General features: G+C 43.5%; 3 protein-coding genes across 9 annotated transcripts in view; all 3 read left to right on the top strand.

Moving 5' to 3' along the window:
* Positions 1-18,138, top strand: part of grin1b (glutamate receptor, ionotropic, N-methyl D-aspartate 1b) — a 100,726-nt gene extending 82,588 nt beyond the window's left edge. For 2 of the 7 annotated variants that reach the window (XM_038703252.1, XM_038703250.1), the window contains 3 exons: positions 40-7,287; positions 13,293-13,541; positions 16,276-18,138. In XM_038703252.1, coding sequence (XP_038559180.1) covers positions 40-105 — 66 coding nt within the window. In that variant the 3' untranslated portion in view covers positions 106-7,287; positions 13,293-13,541; positions 16,276-18,138. Of the gene's footprint in view, positions 1-39; positions 7,288-9,950; positions 9,966-10,119; positions 10,407-13,198; positions 13,542-16,275 lie in introns of those variants that run through there. The other 5 variants (XR_005442450.1, XR_005442446.1, XR_005442447.1 and 2 more) reach the window with 5 other exon arrangements.
* The window catches only part of LOC119891504 (scavenger receptor cysteine-rich type 1 protein M160-like), a 1,270,577-nt gene that overhangs the window by 383,079 nt on the left and 859,667 nt on the right, over positions 1-27,831 (top strand). The window lies entirely within an intron of this gene.
* On the top strand, positions 21,739-27,825 carry LOC119891602 (kazal-type serine protease inhibitor domain-containing protein 1-like). The gene is made up of 2 exons (XM_038703373.1): positions 21,739-22,743; positions 26,411-27,825. Exons 1-2 carry the CDS (start codon positions 22,224-22,226, stop codon positions 26,572-26,574), a joined length of 684 nt encoding a protein of 227 aa, XP_038559301.1. The 5' UTR covers positions 21,739-22,223; the 3' UTR covers positions 26,575-27,825.

Here is a 27,831-nt window from a genome sequence, read left to right as displayed (position 1 = left end):
GCTTTCTCTCTCTGTCTCTTTTTGTCCTTCTCCCTGTAGCCGTACCCGACTGACATCACGGGCCAGCTCAACCTATCAGATCCCTCCGTCAGCACCGTGGTCTGAGAGAGAGAGAGAGATAGAGAGAGAGAGAGAGAGCTTCACTGCTGCTGCTGAGCCACACACTTACACACCGACCCTCTGGACACACACACACACATTATATATACACACATTAAACACACTGAGCGTCCTGTGAGACAGGAAGGAGATGGCGATGGCATCTGGACTTTTGGACGGCATCACAAACACCATCTGTCATCCCAAAACACACACACACACACACACAAACACTCGCCTTGCTCTGCTTGTAGCCGTCAGCCTCCTCCACCCAGAGGGTCTTTTATTTTGAAAGAACTGCTTCGGATTGCTTTTATTTCGATTGATGTCTTCGATGTTGTACGGTTGATTCTGTTTCCTGTCAGTCTCACTGGTTGATCGCACTGACTCATCGATCCTCCGGATCAGTTTTTTTTTTTCTCACTGGTTCATCTCTCCCCGGGCGACTCGAGCTCCTAAAAATCCCAACTGACGTTTCCTCCGAACGGAGTCACACGGAACCCGTCGACCCGTCAGGGACCTGTCGACAGGGGAACCAATGATCAGGGACCCGTCAATCGATCGGGACCTGATCCCTGATCAGAGTGTGGTAGGTGGGCCGAGCCTCTGGGACAGGAACTCTCTTAGATACAGAACTACAGATGTCTCCTGGGATCAAATTTGCGACTCCTACCATGGCGAATGTTTGACACGCCCTACTCTTCCTCTGATTGGCTCAGCCTGATGATGATGATGTTTCTCACGTAGCCCTCGCTGAAACAACAGGAAGTGCTTCTGTTAAGCCGTTCTTCTAAATGCAGTCCATCTTGATAGCAGAACAGCAGGAACTTCTGTCATCGCCAGGCTGAGCCAATCAGAGGCAGAGTAAGGCGGGTCAAGCCTTCGCCATTGTAGGATTCGCAAATTACCCTCCCGGATCATTGAACCTGACACAAGGAATCCGTCATGGCTTCTCACCCCTGAGGTTCACGGGCGATGTGGTCTTTAGAGCGCTTCCACCAAACTGAGGGTGAAATGTGATTTGTCCAACACGTCCTCAAACCTAAACGACAAAAAATCTTATGCGAGCGTTGGAAAGTACCAGTGCAGCGACGTAGATAAGTCACATGATGTTTATCATTTACATTTACTTATTTGGCAGACGCTTGACTTACATTTGAGGAACGACATACAAACATCAACAAAGCATCAAATACAGCACGAGCTCTACAGCTGACAATACGTACTGGAGCTAACGTAAGTCACATGACTTAACTTACGTCACTTGAGTCACATAAGCTAAATCACGTGAGTAAGTTTGTGACTTACGCTACTTCCGTCGCTTGAGTCGTGTCACGTTACTTACGTTACAAACGTCACCTGACTTTGCTCATGTCGTGAGATACGTCACGTGACTTTGCTCACAAACACATCATGTGACAACATTACTTATATGTAAGCTAAATCACGTGACTTACATCCCGTGACTTTGCTCACGATCACATGGCTTACGCTACTTACGTCACTTGAGTCGAGTCACGTGACTTACGTTACTTTTCTCATGTCGTGAGATACCTCGCGTGACTTTGCTCACAACCACATCATGTGATATTACTTACGTCATGTAAGCAAATTCGCGTAAGCTAAATCATGAGAGTTACGTCACATGACTTCGCTCTCGTAATAAGTAACATAAGTCACGTAAGTTACGTGACTTGACTCACAGCGGATTTGTCAGGACGTAACTCAACAGTTTGGTCCAATGATTCAGGAAACTCGTGCCCCCCCCCCAGTAGTTATAAACGTACATAAAGACTTAATAAATGGTTTATAACACGCTATAATTTAGGTGTAAGCAGACATGACAAAATATTTCTTCTTCACTCTCATGACAACTGAACAAACTCCACTGATGAAGACCATGAGCTGCAGCTGAAAGCTCTGGAAGATGTCTTGCTTTAGAGGAGAAGTTCTTACTGTTGTCATTTAGCAGTAATAAAGTCTGCCGTGTTGTAAAGCATTTATCAAGTGTTATGAATGCTAAAAAGAGGAGTTAAAGTGTAAAATTAACAAAAAATTTCTAATATTATATGAAATCATCCCAGCAGCTCTAACCTGTACGTCACCACCTGTTTACATAAAGACACTTTTATATTTTAACTTCAATAATTAAAGAAAAGTTTTAGATCTTCTGCAAGCAAAACTAAAACTTTGTGTTCATGATTAATTACTGAGAGATAAAATCTGATAAAATAATCCCTGGAGACTTCGTAGAATCAATCCGTTATCACAGGTTTTACAAAGGTGTTAAACGTCTCTGTTTTGCATGAACAATTATATTTTAAACCACACTGAAAATCAGAACCGTTGTAATAAATCCCAGATCACAGGTGGAGAAAAGGTGCAGACTTTTAATGTAACTGTAAAATGTGAATTCACACTTTAAGTTTATATATGTGTGTTATAACTTAAACAGAGAGACAGAATCTTGTTCTTATTTTGAATACTTTTATTTAAATTTCTGAAACGACCTTTTGTTTTGACAGAACAGAAAATGAGTTTGTCCAAGCAGGAAATACATTTGATGTCCAGAAAACTGACGTCATGAGTCCATATTTTTTTAACTTTGTACATTTTATATTTTTGCACAATATTTATTTATTTATTTAACTCAATTTAAGTCATGTTTTCTACAAATTATTAGTTTTTGTTTGTATATTCCCTTATCCTGTAAATGACCAGAATTTACAGGTTAGAAAATACTTCCTGCACCAGAGGCTCCGCCCACTGTCCCCCGACAGTCCCACTGCATGATGGGAAATGCAGTCACTGCTCCACCTCCACTGTGTCTCTGCTGATGATGTCAGTCTCTGTCTACCTCCACAACACTGTAACTCCAACCTGCCAACAACAGAAACTGATGTCCTGTGAAAACCTCCTAACTCCTCACAGGCCTGCTCACACAGGCCCGCTGGAGTTAGGAGGTTTTCACGCTGCAGAAGCGACGTACCTGCCGTCTCTAAAAGTTAACCTGTCACTGATAGTTAAGGTTGTTCTGTAGAAAACACACATGTGCATGATCAGTACAACGGGCCTGAGCTGGGAGCCTCACTGAGAACAAGGAACGATCCTGTTAATGTCCTTTTTAAAGTGTTAGAACATTAACTTTAAATCTTCTGTAAAATATTGATGAAAATCAGCCTGCAGAGACTCCAAACTTCACACAGTTTGTCTTTATTAACACTTTTTTAGCTAAATGTGATCCAGGTGACTTTGAATGAGAGTTTAGTTACAGACTTAAATTTGAAAAGTGTAAGAAAAACTCCAAATAACTCAGAAACTACTGCTGTTTTTATTGGACCAACTGAAGATCAACATGGCTAACACTTAGATAGCAGCTGAAGCTAACAGGCTAGTCGTTTGTTTCTCTGACCCACATGGATAATACAATATCTGACTGTGACTCAGGCCAACTGGCGCTAGTGCTCACACAGGAGCTAAAGCTAACAAGCTAGCCCATCTCTGAATGACACTGATAGCTTGATCACTGAGACCAACACTGCTAATGCTAATACTGTTGGACCAGCTAACTGTAATCATCCTTTTCCCGTCTCTAAGCTACAGTGATAGCATTTCTATGCCTTATAAAGACCATCACAACTAATGCTAATAGTTGGCTGATACTACCTCATATGGCTAACTGTAGTCGTCCTTTTTTGGTACCTAAAGTGCAGTGATAACATGTTTCCTGAATTTATCAAACTAATGCTAATACCACTGCTATGCTAATGCTACTATACCAGGTAAAGTTTCCCTAAGTTGTCTGTTCCCCGTTAATAAACTACAGTGATAAGAGGATTTCTAAATATTTATAAATCCGTTTCCCAAGTGTTAAATGCTAATACTATAGCCATATATGACCCTAAACGATGGACTTTAGCCTAATAAGATTATAAATATTAAGTGCCAAGTCGGAGATGATATCGTTTTATCTTGAACGTAAACAAAATACACAAATAAGAAACTTGTAATAATGATTTCATGACACGACATGAACGCAGCATCGCCCTGATGGTTTCCAAACACCGGGCGGCGGGACGGTAGCTGGCCACCACACATTTGTTACCAGGCCAAGGAAACTATATGACTCGGTGAAAAAAAGTAATAATTATTTAAACATTGTCAGCTATCTGTACTTTGAACCAAAACAGCTAGTGCTAATTTACCATATAGGTCTAACCATGGGTTTCTATTCCCATCCCTGAACTACTGTACTAACAGGGTTTCTAAATATTTGTAAGACCTACACAGCTAATGTTAAATCTAACGCTAATGTACGAGACAAGGCTAATTGTTAATTGTAATTTCAAATCCACAGTGATAGCAGCCTTTTTGAACGTTGATAAGCTGATGCTAATTTTCCAGATAAGGCTAAAGTGGGTTGGAAAGTAGTGATAGTTTCCTGTCTCTAAACTACACTGATAACAAGGTTTTAGAAAATGACAAACATGGCTAATGCTAATGCTAATCATGTGTACCAAGTCTAACAGGCTAGTAACTGTATAAAGTACATAACAGCATTTCTAAACACAATGATGTTACACACGCACGCAACACTACAAACCATTGGTTATGCTAATGCTAAAGTACCAGATAAGGCTATTTAATCACATCAATGCTAATTCGAAAGCCAGTGTACCTCAAAAGGCTATTTTATTATCCGTGATTACGATTATCCCCAGAGTTTTACGGTGACAATCAATCAAATCCAAACCCCAGACATGTTTAATTTAGTATCAATAAAGACAAAAAACCCAGAAATGTTCACATTTGAGAAACTAGAAAAATGGTCTTTGTGGCTTAAATGATCAATAAAAACGTACAGTTCTGCAGTAGGCAGCGGTGGATGAAGTATTCAGATCCTTTACTAAAGTAAAAGTACTAATACCTCACTGTAAAAATACTCTGTTACAAGTAAAAGTACTGCATTGAAAATGTTACTTAAGTTAAAGTACATAGGTATAATCCGGGAAATGTAGGCTACTTAAAGTATTAAAAGAAAAATATTCCCTGTGACTGTTATAATTAGATCATTACATTATTATTCCTCATGCATATAAAGCAGGATTTTGTTGAGGTTGAACTGTTTTATATCAGACTGCAACTAATGACTTTTATCATTTTGAATTTAACTGCTTAATATCTCCATTAATTGATTGTAAAAATGTTGAAAATGGTGAGAAATGTTGTCCGTTACCCGGAGCACAACGTGACAGTCCAAACCTCAAAGTGATTAAAAATACATTCAAATAATTAAAAAGAAAAAGCAGCAAATCCTCAAATGTTTTTACATGAAAAAGACTTCAATGATTATCAAAATAGTTTCCATCAAAATGTTTGTCAATCAACGAATGTAGCAGCTGTACTTGTATAAACTTTTGGAGTTTAATTTATAACAAAACATATTTTATAAAGTCTTCATGTGTATTGTGTGAGTAGAAAGTAAGAAAATACTCAAAGTACAAATACCTCAAATTTGTACTTATATGGTGTAAAGGTACTTAGTTACTGTCCACCACTGGCAGTAGGAAGTTAACCACATGCCTAAGGGCTTTTATTTTGAAGGTTTTTTTCTTTAGTTTAATGTGAAAACGAGCGAGCAGACCTGATGCAAACGTCTCTGCTGCTCTCAGATCAGATCCTCCAGAGATCAGCTGGACTCTGGGGGACAAAGAGTTTTTCTGTTCCTTCAGTTTATTGGATCGTTTTCATCATCGTGGTCATCGTCACTTTCTCTGCAGGCTGATTCTCCAGAGACTCACATTTTACTTCCACTTTAAAAAGCTCCGGTTTGTCTCTTTGGAGGAAACGAGCAGAGTTTAAACTGAAGTGACCCGACGTGAACGCCGCAGGTCTGCTCAGGTGGAAGATCAATGTTTACTGAAGAAGAAATATTGATTTTAGCTGGAGAGCAGCTGACTGCGGCCACAAGGGTTCAAAGATCTGCAGCCAGAATTATTTCACTGTCGTACAGAATAATCTGTACATGTTCTCAGTGACGTTCGGCTCGGTTCACTTCACATTTTAATACTGTTTTACAGGTGAGCTGCACCTGCCGGGGTAAACTTTATTTATCTGGTCTTCTTGCTGATACGAGTTTAAGAGGGAACAAGAGATCCTCTGATGCTGATGAGCCGCATATTCATGAAACAACACGCCGTTATTTAAGAGCTACATGTGATGCGTTCACTTCCACCCAGGAACATGAATACAGAGCTTCACACTGTTTCCCAGTTTAAAACATTTCTTTTACAATATTTAGTCTTGTGATTTATTTATTTTAATAGCAGCTGACCAACATGTATTATTACATATTATTCATCCTCAGGGCGCCACGCCGGCGCTGCTTTGGTAAAATGTGTAGAAAGACTGGAAACTGGGATGAAATCTGAGTTTTAAGGTTCAAGGTTGTTTTTTTTTTTGGTCGCTACACACCGCAGGATTTCACAACGACATGCAGCTCCTCGTCACTGCACACACAACATGAGGAAACCGCACATGGCGTAATCAGAACAAAGTCTACAGTCGTAGCACTGAGGGAGGAAATGAAAACTATATTTATAAAAAAATAAATATGTGCAACATCAGAGCAGTATGCTGAGAAACGCGAGGTGAGAACGCGAGTAGGGCAGAAGTTCTGTATATGTAACGTGCAGAACGTGGCGTTTATTTACGGCGTCGAGGAAGTCGTGGGAATTTAAAATGAGAGAAAGCCGATCCGTTTATGTAATGTTGATTTAACCTCAGGTCTTTGTTACTGTGAATAAGAATCTGTTCTTGAACAACTCGCCTGGTGAAATAAAGGTCAAATAAAAAGCAGCCGGACGTTTAAACGGCGGCAGCTTTCAGACTCGCTGAACTTTATTTACTGTCCTTCCTTTTTTATCTCAGTAAACTTCACCTCTCTGTACAAACACCGACCCCGCACACAATGCAGCGCGTTGTAGATATCGTGTGACTGCAGCCTCGACAGGAAGTCTTTCAGGTCACGCTTTAGCTTTCTTTACATGCTAATGCTAACAAGCTAACCTGTGTGTAAAAACGTGCCTGCACTGAAAGCTAAATTTACAACTGTGCAAAAGGGACCCTGAAGGCAACACCTGTGTCATTCCATCATCCTGAGGCCCCGTGTTGTAGAGGGGCCCAAAGGTAAAAGTCTAGTTTCAGGTGATATATCGCTCACTGTGGTTAATCAAGTTACCATCACAGCTAATTACTAACTTCTAACTGAACAGCTCGTCGGGGCCCCGGAGTCGCTCGAGTATAAGAGTAGTATATATATAGTGTGTGTATACATGTGTGTACAGTTTAATTGTACTCACTGCTTCATGTTTAAGAGTTCCATCAGACGTGATCTTGTTCAGCAAACTTTTAAAAGTGGTTCTTTAAAGTTGACCCGTGCCCGTGCAGCTCACCCTGATGGTTATTCTCTGATGTCATGAGGTTTTATTTGCTTTTTCATGATTTCTTTGGTTTGTGTTGATGTAAAAACGCTGATTCGACTTCCTGTTTGAAGAGTTTCTCCTGCTGTTCAGGTGATGAAGATGATGGCGTCGTCTCGCTGCTGTTTGTACTAAATCTATAATCACGTGTGAACTGATCTGAGGTCAGTTTGTTATACGGTTAAATAATAGAGGAAGTCGTGTTTCTGTACAGACGTGATATTTTTGGATGTGCGTTTTTTATTTATTTTGTCTCGTAAACACTGAAACTGTAGAAGAAGAAGTTTCCTCCTTCCTCCCTCTGTGCAGCACTTTGTCCAGGAATGTGAGCAGTCGACCTTTGACCTCTCCAGGCGTCGACATCAGCTGTTTTAGTGCAATATGATCCTTCAGTTTCTGTTTGGTCACCTGAAGGTTAATTATTATTTTTTTTGCTAAACTCTGTCGGAGGTTGTTTCTGGCGTTTGACCGTAAAGACCAGAGAAACCAGTAACCCTCGTTTTACTGGTCCCACCAGAACGCACCTCCTGACAGGACGTGAGATGTAGCTGTAAAAGTTCCTGGAGAGAACAGTGTGATTTGGTTCTAATTATTAGGGAGATAGAAACTAAATCTGTGTTTAGTGAGACCTGATGAAATGTAACATTTGTGTACAGCACTTATTGAACATCTGCATATGTTGAGATTAAAGTTTCTGGTAACATTTACTTCAGATTAACTGTATTTCTGTCTGTTTTTGAACACAACCCCGAACAGCCCGTTTACATGTGACTGAATTTATCCCTTTATGCATTAAAGAAACACAATACAAAGAGAGAACGCGTCCAAATGTTGGTAACACTTTCAATGGTCAAATCTTCAATGCATTACATTATAACGCTTTTATCAGGCTTTACACAGCTCTATACACGTTTATTTTATTTATTTATTTATTTTATAGTTTTTGCAGTTTTATAGTTTTTATAGTTTTATTGTTTTTGCAGTTTTATTTTTATAGTTTTTGCAGTTTTGGCAGTTTTATTGTTTTTATAGTTTTGCAGTTTTATTGTTTTTATAAATTTGCAGTTTTATAGTTTTGCAGTTTTATTGTTTTTGTAAATTTGCAGTTTTATAGTTTTGCAGTTTTATTGTTTTTATAGTTTTGCAGTTTTATTGTTTTATTGTTTTTATAGTTTTATAGTTTTTATAGTTTTTGCAGTTTTATAGTTTTTATAGTTTTGCAGTTTTATTGTTTTAATGTTTTTATAGTTTTTGCAGTTTTTGCAGTTTTATAGTTTTTATAGTTTTGCAGTTTTATTGTTTTAATGTTTTTATAGTTTTTGCAGTTTTATAGTTTTTATAGTTTTGCAGTTTTATTGTTTTTGCAGTTTTATAGTTTTGCAGTTTTATTGTTTTTATAGTTTTTGCAGTTTTATAGTTTTTGCAGTTTTTGCAGTTTTATAGTTTTTATAGTTTTGCAGTTTTATTGTTTTTGCAGTTTTATTGTTTTTATAGTTTTTGCAGTTTTATAGTTTTTATAGTTTTGCAGTTTTATAGTTTTTATAGTTTTGCAGTTTTATTGTTTTTATAGTTTTGCAGTTTTATAGTTTTTATAGTTTTGCAGTTTTATTGTTTTTGCAGTTTTATAGTTTTTATAGTTTTGCAGTTTTATTCTTTTATTGTTTTTATAGTTTTATCGTTTTTGCAGTTTTATTGTTTTTATAGTTTTGCAGTTTTATAGTTTTGCAGTTTTATAGTTTTTATAGTTTGACAGTTTTTGCAATTTTTATTGTTTTTATTGTTTATAATCATGCAAACAGCTAATAACAAGGTTTGTAAAGTCATCATGTGTTATAGGATCAGCAGTCATAATGCTTTATACCTCCGTGCCAAAGTGGCAGCAGGGTTTGAATCCCAGGTTAGACAGCAGCTTACAGAACACAACTTCAGCCATTACAAACACACACAGTCCTGCTCTAACTATCATAACAGAGTTTACATTCTAAGAAACTGAATAAAGTCTTGCAAACCTCAGTGACTCCAGCAGAGTGACAGCAGCTGCGGGCCTGGAAGGTTTCCTGTATTATACTTTTAACTGTGTTATCACGGAAAGAGAAAGGGAAATCATTTGTGTGAGTAGAAAATATTCAGCTTGCCCTGAGCTTTTCAGAGTGTTGTTTGGAGAGAACTGGGTGGAGCAGAGGGACGCTGCTGACAGACAGCTGCTGAGGCGCTCTGGAGGAGCGAGGCGGGGGCGGAGTAAACACCTGGATTATTAAAATCACTTTTTATTTTCATTTTTGTGGATAAAAAGTGGACGAAGCAGCAGAAAAGAAAGAGAGAGAGCTGAACTGCCAGATAAGTTCAGAAAATTTGTGGCCATCGGTTGGACTTTACTATGAACAAGTGAGCATGGCATAGCCCTGATCAACCAGAACTCCATTCAGAAAACAAGCAATTCAAAAGTTGTTTTCTTGTCATCTTGCTGAAAGACCTTCACAGGTGTAGGCTGCTTCAAACACTGGCGACTGAAACTGAGGGGATCATGTTGGAGTTGCAGCTGATCGATTTACAGTTCTTGCAGTGTGATGACCTGAGTCATAGTTTGGGTGTGACTGTGTGCATGTTCTCTGCTGATAGTCCTCCCTGCCTTGGTGAGGCAAGGTCTCCTCCTTTATCCTGACTCCCTGCCGTGCTGTTTAGTCATTCCTGAGTCCTGTGAGATTTGTGCAGAATGTAAGACGAGAGTTGTGTAGGATATAACTTTAAAGTTCATTGCTGGAAACCCTCTGGGGGGAGAAGCTGTTTCTGTTAAACCTGTTTTCTGCTGTTGACGGAGGAAGGCAGGTGAGCAGCCTGGGTTTTCTGTTGTTCTTTGTTCTGTTTAACAAGTTAGTGAATTGTTTTGTTTGTTAGTTTGGTCACGTTCTCCCCGACATCGATGTTTCCAAGACTGGTGAGTAAATTCAGCTCTGTGAAGAAGAGATGTGGCTGAGATGTGATTAGTCATTTCTCGGAGTTGGAAGGAGGGGGGGATAGGGGGCATTTTTTCAGGTTTTCCCTAGACCGGGCCTAACATGCCGTTTTTACACTTTTTATAGTTTTTATAATTTTGCAGTTTTTACAGTTGTAGTTTATGCAGTTGTTTCAACAGTTTTTACACACTGTAGTTTTTACAGTTTATGCAGTTGTTTCAACAGTTTTTACACACTGTAGTTTTTACAGGTCTTGTAGTTTTTACTGTTTTTGTAGTTTATGCAGTAGTTTAAACAATTTTTCCACATTTTGTAGTTTTTATAGGTCTTGTAGTTTCTGCAGTTTTAATAATTTTTCACATTTTGTAGTTTTTCCAGGTCTTGTAGCTTTTACAGTTTATGTAGTTTATGCAGTTGTTTAAGCAATTTTTCCACATTTTGTAGTTTTTACAGGTCTTGTAGCTTTTACAGTTTATGTAGTTTATGCAGTTGTTTAAGCAATTTTTCCACATTTTGTAGTTTTTACAGGTCTTGTAGTTTTTACTGTTTTTGTAGTTTATGCAGTAGTTTAAACAATTTTTCCACATTTTGTAGTTTTTACAGGTCTTGTAGCTTTTACAGTTTATGTAGTTTATGCAGTTGTTTCAACAGTTTTTACACACTGTAGTTTTTACAGGTCTTGCAGTTCTTGTAGTTTTTACTGTTTTTGTAGTTTTATGCAGTACTTTAAACAATTTTTGCACATTTTGTAGTTTTTACAGGTCTTGTAGTTTTTACTGTTTTTGTAGTTTATGCAGTAGTTTAAACAATTCTTACACACTTTGTAGTTTTTATAGGTCTTGTAGTTTCTGCAGTTTTAATAATTTTTCACATTTTGTAGTTTTTCCAGGTCTTGTAGCTTTTACAGTTTATGTAGTTTATGCAGTTGTTTAAGCAATTTTTCCACATTTTGTAGTTTTTACAGGTCTTGTAGTTTTTACTGTTTTTGTAGTTTATGCAGTAGTTTAAATTTTTTTTGCACGTTTTGTAGTTTTTACAGGTCTTGTAGTTTTTACTGTTTTTGTAGTTTATGCCGTTGTTTAAACAATTTTTACACACTTTGTAGTTTTTACGGTTTATGCGGTTGTTTCAACAGTGTTTACACACTGTAGTTTTTACAGGTCTTGCAGTTCTTGTAGTTTTTACAGTCTTTGTAGTTTATGCAGTCATTTAAACAATTGTTACACACTCTGTAGTTTTTACAGTTTTTGTAGTTTATGCAGTTTTTTCAACAGTTTTTGCATATTTTGTAGTTTTTACAGGTCTTGCAGTTCTTGTAGTTTTTACAGTTTTTGTAGTTTATGCAGTTTAAACAATTTTTCCACATTTTGTAGTTTTACAGGTCTTGCAGTTCTTGTAGTTTTTACAGTTTTTGTAGTTTATGCAGTTTTAACCATTTTTCCACATTTTGTAGTTTTTACAGGTCTTGTAGTTCTTGTAGTTTCCGTTTTTGTAGTTTATGCAGTTTTAACAATTTTTGCACGTTTTGTAGTTTTTACAGGTCTTGTAGTTCTTGTAGTTTTTACAGTTTTTGTAGTTTCTGCAGTCGTTTAAACAATTTTTACACACTTTCTAGTTTTTTCAGGTCTTGTAGTTCTTGTAGTTTTTACAGTTTTTGTAGTTTCTGCAGTTTTAATAATTTTTGCACGTTTTGTAGTTTTTACAGGTCTTGTCGTTCTTGTAGTTGTTTCAGTTTTTGTAGTTTATGCAGTTTTAACAATTTTTGCACGCTTTGTAGTTTTTACAGGTCTTGTAGTTGTTTCAGTTTTTGTAGTTTATGCAGTTTTAACAATTTTTGCACGTTTTGTAGTTTTTACAGGTCTTGTAGTTCTTGTAGTTTTTACAGTTTTTGTAGTTTATGCAGTCGTTTAAACAATTTTTACACACTTTCTAGTTTTTTCAGGTCTTGTAGTTCTTGTAATTGTTTCAGTTTACAGTTTTTGTAGTTTATTAACTTTTCGTAGTTTGTATCATTTTGCAGTTGTAGTTTCTACAGTACAGTTGTGGTATTTACAGTACTGTTGTAGTATTTACTATTTTTACAGATCTTGCAGTTTTTTGCACTTGTAGTATTTGCAGTTATAGTATTTACAGTACAGTTGTGGTATTTACACTACTGTTGTAGTATTTACAGTACTGTTGTAGTATCTGCAGTTTTTACGGGTCTTGCAGTTTTTAGTTTATTGCAGTTGTAGTATTTGCAGTTATAGTATTTACAGTACAGTTGTGGTATTTACACTACTGTTGTAGTATTTACAGTACTGTTGTAGTCATTTCAGTTTGTACAGCTCTTGAAGTTGTTAGTTTTTTGCAGTTGTAGTTTTACAGTATTTGTTTGTTTTTACAGTGCACTGACACAGATGAACTGTGGTAAACCTGGTTTTTCAGTTTGATTTGGCTTTTCTTCCTTTATTTGATATTTCACAACCCTGTGTGTGTGTGGATGTGTGCGTGTGTTGGCGAGTATTCCTCACGTACTGTTTGCACAGTCACGCTCTGGGGCCTCGGCGTCCTTATAGGGACAAAAGTCCCAGTAACGTAAATCATTAGATTTCGGGGTGAGTCTCCAGACTGTCGGTGTCCTCTGGACTGATGGAAACACGACTTTGTTTTTTCATTCTACAGTTAGAACAAACGATCGCGTCGCTCTGTAGGTGCTGGATGTGGAAATCAGCAGCTGTTCATCAGCTCATATTATTCAGCTCTTTCTGGACAGCAGGTGGAGTTAAGCGTCTGTTGTTGACTCTGGGTCTGAAGGTCGCAGCAGCCCCCCCGCTGAGGACCTGATAGAGGACAGGACGCCTCCGTCCACTCGGCCGCCTCCGTCTGCCGCTCAGCACATCACCGGCCTCCGGCAGTGAGTCTGGATCTGATCACCTCCTGTTGATCGAACGAATGGATCTGACTTCTTCTGATCAGCTGATCTGATTGGCCGAGGCTGCTGCTGCTGTCAACGAGACAAGAAGAGGTGAGTCGAGCCCCATACGCCACGTCAGGTTCTTCACATGTAGTAACTTTATTTAAAGAGGTGCGACTAACAACTGTGGATTTTTGAGTGAGGTTTAGTGGAAAGGGTTCACACATAGTGGAGGTGAAACGGCCCCACAAGATGTCAGAAACAAAAGAACAGTGTTAAACATCAAAGAGGACCCGGGGGGCTCGTCTCCAGCTCTGTGTTTGTTCTGGCAGCAGCTCCCTCACCTTCTACTAACCCATCATGCAGTTCATCCTGTCTGAAACAAGCCGCTTTAGATCCTGTCTCTTTAAAGGCCCACTCTCCCAAAATCCTTTCTGATTGGCCAACTTCCAGGACGCCTGCCGTGGGGCCCGTGAGCAGCTGTAACACAGTGGCCAAATAAAACAGGAACCTCCGGCACCTTAAGAGCCTTAAAGCTGCGTCCTCTCCAGCAGCCAGCAGGGATCGACTTAAACCTGCGTCCTCTCTAACAGCCAGCAGGGGGCGACTTAAACCTGCGTCCTCTCTAGCGGCCAGCAGGGGGCGACTTAAACCTGCGTCCTCTCTAGCGGCCAGCAGGGGGCGACTTAAACCTGCGTCCTCTCTAGCGGCCAGCAGGGGGCGACTTAAACCTGCGTCCTCTCTAACAGCCAGCAGGGGGCGACTTAAACCTGCGTCCTCTCCAGCAGCCAGCAGGGGGCGACTTAAACCTGTGTCCTCTCCAGCAGCCAGCAGGGGCGACTTAAACCTGCGTCCTCTCTAGCGGCCAGCAGGGGGCGACTTAAACCTGCGTCCTCTCTAGCAGCCAGCAGGGGGCGACTTAAACCTGTGTCCTCTCCAGCAGCCAGCAGGGGCGACTTAACCTGCGTCCTCTCTAACGGCCAGCAGGGGGCGACTTAAACCTGCGTCCTCTCTAGCGGCCAGCAGGGGCGACTTAAACCTGCGTCCTCTCTAGCGGCCAGCAGGGGGCGACTTAAACCTGCGTCCTCTCTAACAGCCAGCAGGGGGCGACTTAAACCTGCGTCCTCTCTAGCAGCCAGCAGGGGGCGACTTAAACCTGCGTCCTCTCCAGCAGCCAGCAGGGGGCGACTTAAACCTGCGTCCTCTCTAACAGCCAGCAGGGGGCGACTTAAACCTGCGTCCTCTCTAGCGGCCAGCAGGGGGCGACTTAAACCTGCGTCCTCTCTAACAGCCAGCAGGGGGCGACTTAAACCTGCGTCCTCTCTAGCAGCCAGCAGGGGGCGACTTAAACCTGCGTCCTCTCCAGCAGCCAGCAGGGGGCGACTTAAACCTGCGTCCTCTCTAACAGCCAGAAGGGGGCGACTTAAACCTGCGTCCTCTCTAACAGCCAGCAGGGGGCGACTTAAACCTGCGTCCTCTCTAGCAGCCAGCAGGGGGCGACTTAAACCTGCGTCCTCTCCAGCAGCCAGCAGGGGGCGACTTAAACCTGCGTCCTCTCCAGCAGCCAGCAGGGGGCGACTTAAACCTACGTCCTCTCTAGCAGCCAGCAGGGGGCGACTTAAACCTGCGTCCTCTCTAACAGCCAGCAGGGGCGACTTAAACCTGCGTCCTCTCCAGCAGCCAGCAGGGGGCGACTTAAACCTGCGTCCTCTCCAGCAGCCAGCAGGGGCGACTTAAACCTGCGTCCTCTCCAGCAGCCAGCAGGGGGCGCCTTAAACCTGCGTCCTCTCTAGCAGCCAGCAGGGGGCGACTTAAACCTGCGTCCTCTCTAACAGCCAGCAGGGGCGACTCTAGCGGCTGCAGGAAGAAAATGTTTCTACTTGTCAGCTGATTTATTCCCTCAGTAAACACTTTCCTGATGAGTTTCTGGTCTCAGTCGCTAGTTTCAAGTCTTCTTCAACACAGCATGATGTTCATTTAGTAAATTATGGTCCCATTTAGAGGAACAGAGACCAGGAAGCAGGGGAGGCTTTAGGGCGGGGCTACAAGCTGATGGCGACCTGAGGCAACTCGTATCCGCTGCTCTGTGAATATTTAACCAGCGCACATTTATCATCTCCTCCCCGCATTTTCTCTCCTCCCTTACCCTCTCGTCTCCTTTCGTCTCTCCTCCTTTCCTTTCCTCTTTTTCCTCCCCTCCTTTTCTCTCCTCCCTTATCCTCTTTCCCTTCTTTACTTCCTCTCCCTGCTTTTCTCCTCCCTTACGCTCTAGTCTCCTTTTGTCTCTCCTCCTTTCCTCCCCTCCTTTCTTCTCCTCCCTTATCCTCTCCCCTTCCCTCCTTTCCTTTCCTCTTTTCTCCTCCCCTCCTTTCTTCCTCTTTCCTCCCTCTCCCCTCTTTTTTCCTCCCTTATCCTCTCTTTCTCTTCTTTCCTCCCTCTCCCCTCTTTTTCCTTTCTTACCCTGTAGTCTCATTTCGTCTCTCCTCCTTTCCTCCCCTCTTTTCTCCTCCCTCATCCTCTCCCCTTCCCTCCTTTCCTTTCTTCTCCTCTCCTCCCCTCTTTTTTCCTCCCTCATCCTCCTCTCCTCCCCCCCGCAGTGGTCGTCACAGTAACGCTGAAGCCCTTCGGTCCGTTGCCGTGGTAACTACATGGTATTTTTAGAGATGAAAACAAAGCGGAGGAGGAGGAGGAGGAGCGGCTGTGAGGAGCTCTGATGTATTTTCACCTCCTGGTTTCAGAAGCTCGTTCTGCTTCAGGAGCTTCAGAGTTAAAAAGAGACGCAGAAGAAGAAGAAGCAGCGACATCAGAGGAGCTGAACTCATCTTTCTGTTTCTTCTCTTCACAGCTGAACGCCGTTAGATCATCAAGCTGTTTGTCACCTTCCAGGACCTCCTCCAGGACCTCCAGGACCTCCAGGACCATGTCTTCGTCTCAGAGCAGATCAGATCTCAAACCATCTGGACTCAAACGTTTCTGTTGGTGGCTCCACCGCTGCTCCTCCTCCTCCTCTCCTCCTCCTCCTCCCCTTCTTCCTCTCCCCGTCAGCTGTGGCGCCCCCCCCTCTCCTCCGGCGGCGTCTCGGCGTCGCCTCCTGCTGGTGGTCCTGCTGCTCTGCAGTCTGCTGCTGATGCTGCTGCTGCTGCTGTGGAACTACCACTGTCTGTTCATCTCCCACATCTGCTCCCCACCGGGGGGGGAGGAGGAGGAGGAGGAGGGGGGAGGAAGGAGGGTAATGACCCCGGGGCCGTGACGGGCAGCACCTCCAGAATCCGGTCTGAACTGGTTCAGTCCTCACAGATTTTAGACCTTTTTAAATCAGCTGCACTGAAAACAACAAGAAGGGAAACTTAAACAAACACAAATATAAATACTCGTTAGTGTTTCTGATCGGAAAGCAACTCGTCCTCTCACCTTAACCACGAATACGACCTGTACCACCAGGTCGGCCGCAGGCGTGACTTGAAATAAGCGGTGACTCTGTTTCACGCGGGACTCGAACCTCGGCCTCCTGCTGAGAGTCCAGTGTTAGTTTGTCCCGTCCATCAACCCCAATAAGGTCCGGCTGCGGCCTGTAGCACCTCAAGCCACGCCCCCTCGCAGTAGAGTCTGTCATGATTGGCTGCGGGCTGCCTGATTCGCACCAAGGGGGTAAGCCAGAGGTCGAACAGTGACGCCGACCAAAGCCTGCATGAGACATCCCGTCGCACGTGAGAGATGTTACCGTACTGCTTAGATAATAAACTAAAAAAACAACACTGTTAGAAAGCTTTATTAACAACACGGACACGGGGAGTCACAGCGTCAGCGTGAAGAGAACTTTAAAAAAAGGGACATGAAAAAATATTAATAGTGCAAATTTCTCTCATTAATACGACACGAATGTGACGAAGGTCTGGAAACAAATCAGCAGAGCCGTCTTCTTTTCAGTGGTGCTCGAAGTATTCAGATCCTTTACTGAAGTAAAAGTACACTGTAAAAGTACTCTGTCACAAGTACTCTGTCACAAGTACTGCATTGAAAGTGTTAATAAGTAAGTATAATCAGGAAAATGTACTTAAAGTATAAAAAATAAAAGTGCTCAGTGCAGAATGAAAAATGTCCCCTGTGGCTGTTTCTCTTTAGATTATTGTTACTTGATTAATCTGCTGATTATTTCCTCCATTAACTGATAATATAATTAAAATGTTGCCACGGTGACCCAGAGCCCAAAGTGACTCCTTCACTGCGTTTGTTCTGTCAGTCCAAACCGCTCAACCAGTAAAAACACCTTCAAATAATCTAAAGGAAAAATCTTAAAATGCCGTCTTCCTCACGTCCCCCATCGGGCCATACTGGACGCTCGCACCACGCCGCCTCACGCCCCCCGCCCGTCTCCTCCCACCACCTCCTTACACAGACTTAGTCACCCGACTTCTTCTGCCACTACGGGCGGACATAAGTAAATGCGTGACGAGCTGCTGCATCATCGAGCTGTAGGTGGACGTTTGGAGACAGCAGCGTAAAAACTGAACTGGAGCAGCAGAGGCGGAGACATCCTGACTTTCAGTCCAGAAATGTGGATCCTACATCTCCCACAATGCATCTGGAGAGAGTCCGCCTGGCAAACGCCACACCTCCTGACTGTATGTTTGATGACATCACTGTGACATCATCTGGTGGAATGTTCCTTTAAAAGTGTTTTTCATAATAAAAGCTCGTGTCTGCTGAACTTTCGTTTTATGTTTTGTTTAATTGAGCCTAAATTAAGGTTTTAATTAATGTGTCATTTGATTTAGTAAAATCTTTTTATTATGTACCATTTGTGGCACTTTTCATATAAATACAACCATCTCAGAGTGTTTATCTCATCAAATGAATTTTTTTTTTATCTCCCAAACTGCAGCTAAGACGTGTTTAATTTTACTGAAGTCTAAGTTTAGAAGCAGGACTTTATTAAAGTCTGACAGAAGAGCTGCACATGTGAGCGTTTGTGACCTGCCGTCAATCACTCAGCGGTGACCTCATGTCTAACAAGTGACTCTGATTCTGGCTTTCAAAATAAAATGCTAAATTGTTATTACAATATTACTGACGATGTACTTGTTTGGGTAAAACTTTATTTTCTAGAAACGTCCTGGACAGAACTGCTCACTTAATATTTGTGGAAATGTGTTTTTGCCCAAAGACAGATTTAACATGTTGACGTGACTAAAAGACGTAGGGACGTTTAGGGACATGAAAAATACTTTGTTAAAGTTCAGTGGTAAATAAAAAAGTCCCAGATGAAGTCAGAAGAAGCACGCGTGAGTATAAAAGGAGCCTTATTATCGCTGACTTATCACCTCTAACTACTGAGAATATAACTTTAAACACAGGCGGGTGTAGAAAGTGAAATGAAGAACATGTTTAGTGACACAACGTAAAGACCGGGTTCACCTGAGAGCCGGTTCAGAATAACCGTGTTAGAGTGTGTGTCTGCGCCGGACAGCAGCATCCCTCCATCAGGGGGCAGGACTACATACCTCAGATTGCAGCGTAACACCAGCCGCCGCAAACCCTCCATTACAGCTCTATTTCTGTGTGACAGACCGCCGCCGCTCCGCCGCCGCCAGGTTATTTTCAGCGTTTCACTTTGAAGTGGTGAAGCTATAAAAGTGACAAACTGGCAGCTTTACAGAAAAACAAACTTAAATCAGAGAGTGTTTAAAGTCCAGAGTCTGAGGAGAGACTTTAACGAGCTCCTGCTACACACGGGGTCACCCAGGCAGAACAGCAGGGACCCAGGACAGAGGTTACCTGGGCGGAACACACAGACTGTTTAGAAGAAGTGGGCGTGACCACGGTGAGGCCACCCGTTTGTTTGTGGGCTACCGTTCCGAAGCCTCCAGTTTGGCAGTTTGGCGTCACGTCGCCATCTTGTTTTTTTAGGCGTGACGCACTGCTGCAGGTCACTGCTGTAGCGACCTGTCAATCAGCTTGTAGCTCCGCCCTAAAGCCTCCCCTGCTTCCTGGTCTCTGTTCCTCTAACGTGAACGTGAATCATGCTGTGTTGAAGAAGACTTGACCACCAGCGCCACGAGATGCGGGCCTCCAGCGGCAGCCAGGTGGCCACAACGGCGGTCAGCAGCAACGAGACTCAACTGAAGTGACACGTTTGAGGAACCATCCAAGAGATTAGTTCTGCATCTACCTGTGTTTGTCTCTGCTCTCGATAAAACCTCTGACCTCAAACTTTCAAAATAAAACGCTTGCGTTTCGAAACATCGCCATATTGAAACGTTGCAGGTGGGAATGGATCGTGGTTCGGGTTCAGTTAACACACAAGTTATCTTAGGTCACTCGCGTAACGTCAGTAAAAATATTTAATGTTTCACACTCCGGGTTCTGATCCTCCGTTCAGAGGAACCTCATCCTGAAGCCTTTTCAAGCCCCCCGTTGTCGAGACTTTAGTTCTAAACGCACGGGGAGGCGTCGTTGCTGACCGCTATAAATAACTCCAACGTCAGAGTAGGGAGGGGGTCATGGTGGTTGGATTTCCCCCCAGCGTTTGTTTCCCATGTTCCACGAGGAACCCTAGACCTCAAGAACAGACCCCAGGGGACCTCCTTTAAGATTCTCGATCCAAGAAGGGCCCTGAAACCTGGAGTCTCTTTCGACAATAAGACATTCTCCTACAAGGACCCCTAAAGCTTCCTGGAAAACTCAGAGGACTGCCTGTGAGAGGCCTGGAAACCTCCTGGAGGACCCTGGGAACCTTTCCAGACCTGGTGATGACTTTAACAGCTGTCAGGTCTGGGTGGGGGGCAGACAGCAGCTGCCTGCTACCGTCTGCGGTCCTGAAAGACTCTGTCAGGTAAGACAGAACAAGACCGGAAATAAGAGCGCTGCGCTTTCAAAATAAAAGCTAAACTATTAGGATTTTTCCACCCTTGCAAAATAAAAGGTGATGTTATTTCTCTGTTGGAAACCAGTTAATAAATCAGCTTCTGTAGCAGCTAAATTCCTAAAGAAAGACAGGATTTCTTCCTAAATACAGTAAAGAAACTTGTTTCTGTCCCTTTCTGAAGTGATTTCATTCAAATCATGAGAAGGATCTTCCAGAGTTAGACTTCACACCAAACTACCTGTGAGCTAAACGTCTGCCGAGACCTCCTGCCTGAAGTGTGTTTTTACTGATCCAGGATCTTTCGTACTTGTCCTCTAAAGAATCTTGAAAGGCACTCTATGAACGAAATTAATTTGATGTGTTTAACGAAGCCTCATACTTTGGAGAGTAACTGGGAATGATGCGCACGCGGTTCCACAGAAACACCACACGGTGGCGCTGTAATTAACGATTAAAAGATCTGAAAGGCCACCTTCCTCTAAGTCCGATTGTCTGATATTTCTCACCCAGGTGCAGCTCAATGTGGCCTACGAAAAAGCTTCTGGGACCATTAAAGTCCGCCTGTAAATGCCAGCAGCTTTTCAGCAAATCATCATCGGACCAAGTTTATCAAACGCTGTACCCTGTTGAGCTAACTCTGGCTCATTTACAGTGTTTTTTACTTTACTTTGCCGTTGATTAATGAATGAGCGCTGTCAAATAAACAAACAGGCTAAATTATATTAATGATATTATTAATGATATTAATGATATTAATGATAGTAATGATATTATTAATGATATTAATGATATTATTAATGATATTAATGATAGTAATGATATTAATGATATTATTAATGATATAATGATATTAATGATATTAATGATAGTAATGATATTATTAATGATATTAATGATATTATTAATGATAGTAATGATATTATTAATGATATTAATGATATTATTAATGATAGTAATGATATAAATGATATTAATGATATAAATGATATTAATGATAGTAATGATATTATTAATGATATTAATGATATTATTAATGATAGTAATGATATAAATGATATTAATGATATTAATGATATTATTAATGATATTAATGATATTATTAATGATATTAATGATATAAATGATATAAATGATATTAATGATATTAATGATATAAATGATATTAATGATATTATTAATGATAGTAATGATATAAATGATATTAATGATATTAATGATATTATTAATGATATTAATGATATTATTAATGATATTAATGATATAAATGATATTAATGATAGTAATGATATTATTAATGATATTAATGATATTATTAATGATAGTAATGATATAAATGATATTAATGATAGTAATGATATTATTAATGATATTAATGATATTATTAATGATATTAATGATATAAATGATATAAATGATATTAATGATATTATTAATGATAGTAATGATATTAATGATATTATTAATGATATAAATGATATTAATGATCACCTACTGCACACTGAAGGAGTGGAAACAGTTTGTCACACAGGGCAGGTCCGGGTCTGTGTTCTGGACTGTTTTCAGGCTTTTACGTTGAAGGCTTTGACCGGACGTGTGAAGGTTTATTATGGCTGTTTTGTCTCGTGCCCGTCTCGGTGCGGCGGAGCAGCGCGAGCCTCTCAGCTGTTTGAACCTCGGACGGTCCGCGTCCAGATTCAAACGTTAAAATAAAAAGTTTCCTCTGTTTGTTTTAAACTTAATGTTGGATCCGGTTTTATTTTCCGGGTTCGGGTCTGAGAGGAATGTGAGTCTCGGGTGTTGTTAGACTCTCGTTCTGGGTTTGCTGTGTCGCGTTGAACCGGAGAAAGAACCGGACCCGACCCGGCGTCACCCGACCCTGTCCCGGCGACGGTGTTTGGACCCAAACGGAACCCACAGACCGGGTCAAGATGTCGGTTCTCCTGAGTCTCTTTCTAGTCCTGCACACATGCCGGGGCTTCCCACACCAGCTGTCCGAGCCGCCCGGACGGTTCTCCCTCACCGACCCGCTGCTGGACTACGACCGGCTGGATGAGGAGCTGGGAGGCGGCGGGGGGCGGAACGGGACCGGCTGCGGGCCGTGTGAGCCGGACTTGTGCCCGGAGACCCGGGGCTGCCGGGCCGGTCTGGTGCTGGACTCCTGCGGCTGCTGTAAGGAGTGCGGGAACCTGGAGGGTCAAGCCTGCGACCCGGGGGACCGCAGCGTCTTCTACGGGCTCTGCGGGACCGGGCTGCGGTGCCAGGCGGACCCGCGGCCCGCAGGAGGAGCAGAGGAGGAGGAGGAGGAGGAGGAGGAGGTGTGTGTGTGTGAGGAGCAGGAGGCGCTGTGCGGCAGCGACGGAGTCACATACATGAACATGTGTCAGTTCAGAGAGACCGCTTTCTCCAGACCAGAACTCAAGATCAGAGGGAGGGGGCCCTGCAAGACCGGTAGGACACCCGGGCCGTCTGTGTGTCTGTCCTCATGTCGTCACTAACACCCTCCTGTGTGTCTGACTGTGTGTCTGTCCTCATGTCACTAACACCCTCCTGTGTGTCTGTCCTCATGTCACTAACACCCTCCTGTGTGTCTGACTGTGTGTCTGTCCTCATGTCACTAACACCCTCCTGTGTGTCTGACTGTGTGTCTGTCCTCATGTCGTCACTAACACCCTCCTGTGTGTCTGTCCTCATGTCACTAACACCCTCCTGTGTGTCTGTCCTCATGTCGTCACTAACACCCTCCTGTGTGTCTGTCCTCATGTCACTAACACCCTCCTGTGTGTCTGTCCTCATGTCACTAACACCCTCCTGTGTGTCTGACTGTGTGTCTGTCCTCATGTCGTCACTAACACCCTCCTGTGTGTCTGTCCTCATGTCACTAACACCCTCCTGTATGTCTGTCCTCATGTCACTAACACCCTCCTGTGTGTCTGTCCTCATGTCACTAACCCCCTCCTGTGTGTCTGTCCTCATGTCACTAACACCCTCCTGGGTGTCTGACTGTGTGTCACTAACACCCTCCTGTGTGTCTGTCCTCATGTCACTAACACCCTCCTGTGTGTCTGATCTCATGTCGTCACTAACACCCTCCTGTGTGTCTGTCCTCATGTCACTAACACCCTCCTGTGTGTCTGTCCTCATGTCACTAACACCCTCCTGTGTGTCTGTCCAAATGTCACTAACACCCTCCTGTGTGTCTGACTGTGTGTCTGTCCTCATGTCGTCACTAACACCCTCCTGTGTGTCTGTCCTCATGTCACTAACACCCTCCTGTGTGTCTGTCCTCATGTCACTAACCCCCTCCTGTGTGTCTGACTGTGTGTCTGTCCTCATGTCACTAACACCCTCCTGTGTGTCTGACTGTGTGTCTGTCCTCATGTCGTCACTAACACCCTCCTGTGTCTGTCCTCATGTCACTAACACCCTCCTGTGTGTCTGTCCTCATGTCACTAACCCCCTCCTGTGTGTCTGTCCTCATGTCACTAACACCCTCCTGTGTGTCTGTCCTCATGTCACTAACACCCTCCTGGGTGTCTGACTGTGTGTCACTAACACCCTCCTGTGTGTCTGTCCTCATGTCACTAACACCCTCCTGTGTGTCTGTCCTCATGTCGTCACTAACACCCTCCTGTGTGTCTGTCCTCATGTCACTAACACCCTCCTGTGTGTCTGACTGTGTGTCTGTCCTCATGTCACTAACACCCTCCTGTGTGTCTGTCCTCATGTCACTAACACCCTCCTGTGTGTCTGACTGTGTGTCTGTCCTCATGTCACTAACACCCTCCTGTGTGTCTGTCCTCATGTCACTAACACCCTCCTGTGTGTCTGTCCTCATGTCACTAACCCCCTCCTGTGTGTCTGACTGTGTGTCTGTCCTCATGTCACTAACACCCTCCTGTGTGTCTGTCCTCATGTCACTAACACCCTCCTGTGTGTCTGTCCTCATGTCACTAACCCCCTCCTGTGTGTCTGACTGTGTGTCTGTCCTCATGTCACTAACACCCTCCTGTGTGTCTGATCTCATGTCACTAACACCCTCCTGTGTGTCTGTCCTCATGTCACTAACACCCTCCTGTGTGTCTGACCTCATGTCACTAACACCCTCCTGTGTGTCTGTCCTCATGTCACTAACACCCTCCTGTGTGTCTGTCCTCATGTCACTAACCCCCTCCTGTGTGTCTGACTGTGTGTCTGTCCTCATGTCACTAACACCCTCCTGTGTGTCTGTCCTCATGTCACTAACCCCCTCCTGTGTGTCTGACTGTGTGTCTGTCCTCATGTCACTAACACCCTCCTGTGTGTCTGATCTCATGTCACTAACACCCTCCTGTGTGTCTGTCCTCATGTCACTAACACCCTCCTGTGTGTCTGTCCTCATGTCACTAACACCCTCCTGTGTGTCTGACCTCATGTCACTAACACCCTCCTGTGTGTCTGTCCTCATGTCACTAACACCCTCCTGTGTGTCTGTCCTCATGTCGTCACTAACACCCTCCTGTGTGTCTGTCCTCATGTCGTCACTAACACCCTCCTGTGTGTCTGTCCTCATGTCACTAACACCCTCCTGTGTGTCTGTCCTCATGTCACTAACACCCTCCTGTGTGTCTGATCTCTTCTTTTACATCTGAATCTAAATGTTATTAAAAATACAGAGTCTGGCTGCAGCAACACCGAAAAAGAGACATTTTACCTTAAAGACCTAAAAAGACCTTCAGTAACTGAGCTGGATCAGGGTCTTTCTGCGGTGGCAGTTTGCTGTAAATGAACATTTAAAGGTAAAATAAAAGAGCTTTTGAAGCTGCTGAACGGTCCAGGCTATAACTGCTATGAACTTTTAATCTCAGTAAAATGTAAAACAGGATATTTGAACTGTGGGAAACAGATTTATGATGAAGAACCAGCTGCTTTTGTTTGAGAAACAAACGCCACATTTTCTGCTGCTGCCGAGGAAACGCCTCTTTCCCCTGAGCTGGACGAGCTGTTAAAGGAGAACTTCTCATATCTACGTTACATTTACTCGTGTGCGGCAGACGCTTTCATCCGAGGCGACTTAACATCTGAGGAGCGACGGCCACAGCTGACAACGCTGGTAAGCGCTGCGTCAGTGGGCTAAATAGCCACCTTGTTGGTAGAAGAAGAAGAAGAAGAGCGCAGGAAGTGCATGTCAGGGGTGAGAGGTGTTATCAGAGGAAGTGTTCTCTGCAGAGAGGGACGCCGCTGCTCTGATGGCGTGCGGCAACTCGTTCCATCGTGGCGTCATGAGAACAGGGACTGAGGTCTGTGTGAAGGGAGGGCAGAGCCAGGCGGCGTTCTTTGTGGCCCAGAAGGAACGTAGGCTTGGATTATGGAGTTTAGGTAGACGGTCAGACCCGGGAGCAGCGTCAGGGACTTGAGGCCCCGGGGAGCCAGTGGAGGTCACACGGTGATGGAGGGACACGAGTCCTTTTGTGCTGATCTAAAACCAGACGCGCTGCTGAGCTCTGAACCATCTGTAGGGGTTTGACCGCACAGGCTGGAAGACAGAGAGGTAACCGCGGCCTGGACCAGGAGCTGGGTGGCGTGCTGAGCGAGGTACGCCTCATTTTTCTGATGTGTAGAGTAAAGCTGCACGACGGAGAGACGGCAGCAACGCGGTCTGAGAAGGCCAGCCGGTCATGGCGCTCCTCCCCACCCTGGCTGAGGAGTCAGTAGTTTGATGTTACGGTGGATCGATCGCTCGGCCGGAATGACCAAGAGTTCAGTGTCAGAGAGGTTTAGCTGAAGGTGGCGAGCTGGGGCCGTCTGACAGGAAGGACAGCAGGCTGACGTGACTAACCAGAGCGGCCTGAAGGGAGGAAGCCTGTGGCAGCTGAAATAAGGCGCCTTGGATGGAATTCGCCAACGGATGAATCAGCTGATGCGAGCTTGACTTGGTTGCCTGCCTGAAATAACGCGATGCTTAATTTTTATTTTGAAGTTTAAATTTGAGATTGTTCTGAACTTCGGGACGTGACAGAGAAAGTTTGAGAACCACTCCTCCTTTTTTTTTACTTCCCCGAGCAGCGTCGGGTTCCTGAGGAGCGCAGGAGGAGCCACAGTCACCTGTCAGTAAATGCACTTATTTTCTTTTTGACAGCATCAGCGCTGCGCTGGATGCTGGATATGCGGCGAGGTTGGCGTTACCGAGGTTGGCGTTACATTTGGATTTCTCAAACGGAGGTCAGCGACACCTCTGAGTCCTCTGACTTGAAGTTCAGTGATAGCTGTTGTTTCTGTTTCATTTTAAAAAACAGCGACTAAAAAGCCGTTTAGCTCGGCGCGATGAGCAAAGTGGCATCGGTTGCTAGGTAACAGACATAAAAGTCGATGCTAGATCGAGTGTTTAGGATTTGCTGACCTGAGATAAGACAGGACTCCTAAACTGAGTTAGCTTGATTTGCTCCTCTGATACCAAACTGGGAGAAATCCTCTCTGAGACTCTTTCTGTGAGACGGCCCCTGAGGGCCCCTGAGGGCCCCTGAGCTGTTCCTCACGCTGCATTCTTGTCTGTTCTTGTGAAACGTCAACAATCGCTGCTCAAAAGTCCGGACGTGTTCTCGCCATGCCCGTTTTTACGCAGCCAGATATCCCAGAATGCATTTCGCACCAAAAAGTGAGATTTTAACTTGATTTTCCTCGTGTTGACAAAGATTTGATCACAATCGTTTTGAACGTTCTGCCTCAGATTTGTGATTCTCTGTTCGGCCTCAGGTGTTCTGACCGTGAAGAAAAGTTTAAACCGCAGTTAACCTTTAACCTTTCCCTCAGGAGCAGAAATCAAACTCGATAATTATCGATATCGAAAGACATGAAACTTTTTATCGTGATAATCAAATGATAACACGATAAAGAATCTCATATCGTTTGATATCGACAACAAATCTGAGGCAGAACAGTCAAAACTTATTTCATCAGATTTGCACGAGAAGAATCTCCTCAACAAAATAAACATTTGTTTGAATTAATTTATTCAACATTTCTCATTTTGTTAATTAAATTAATAATTCTGATTATTCTGCCATATTTCTGTTACATTCAGCTGTGTAGTTCAGGGGCCCTGGGAGAGAGGAGCGCTGCCTCAGGTAGCTCCTGCTGTCAGGAGTAATCTGATCACCAGGACCAGGTCTGACCGGGACCCCCCTGTTCAGACTCCACCCGCCTCTGCCGGTGTCTGAGGACAAACGCTGCTCCTCCTCCTGCTGCTGCTCCTCCTCCTGCTGCTCCTCCTCCTGCTGCTGCTCCTCCTCCTCCTGCTGCTCCTCCTCCTCCTCCTCTTCCTCCTGCTCTTCCTCTTCCTCCTCCTCCTGCTGCTCCTCCTCTTCCTCCTCCTCCTGCTCCCCCTCCTGCTCCTCCTCCTCCTCCTACTAAACTACAGCGTCTGCCTGAATAACAGGAAACATGTGACACACTGACACTTTCAGAATAAAAGCGTGAAAAGGTTTCTAGAACAAGCCCCCGCCCCCTCATGTTAGAGGCTGCAGTGATTGGCTGCGGGCTGCACATGTGTAGAGGAAGTTT

Source organism: Micropterus salmoides, unplaced genomic scaffold (assembly GCF_014851395.1).
Source record: "Micropterus salmoides isolate LMB-PRFRI ecotype aquatic unplaced genomic scaffold, ASM1485139v1 Ms_hic_scaffold_7, whole genome shotgun sequence".
NCBI classification, from domain to species: Eukaryota; Metazoa; Chordata; class Actinopteri; order Centrarchiformes; family Centrarchidae; genus Micropterus; species Micropterus salmoides.
Note: the sequence above shows the minus strand (reverse complement) of the source record. Positions and strands in the feature narration are given on the sequence as shown.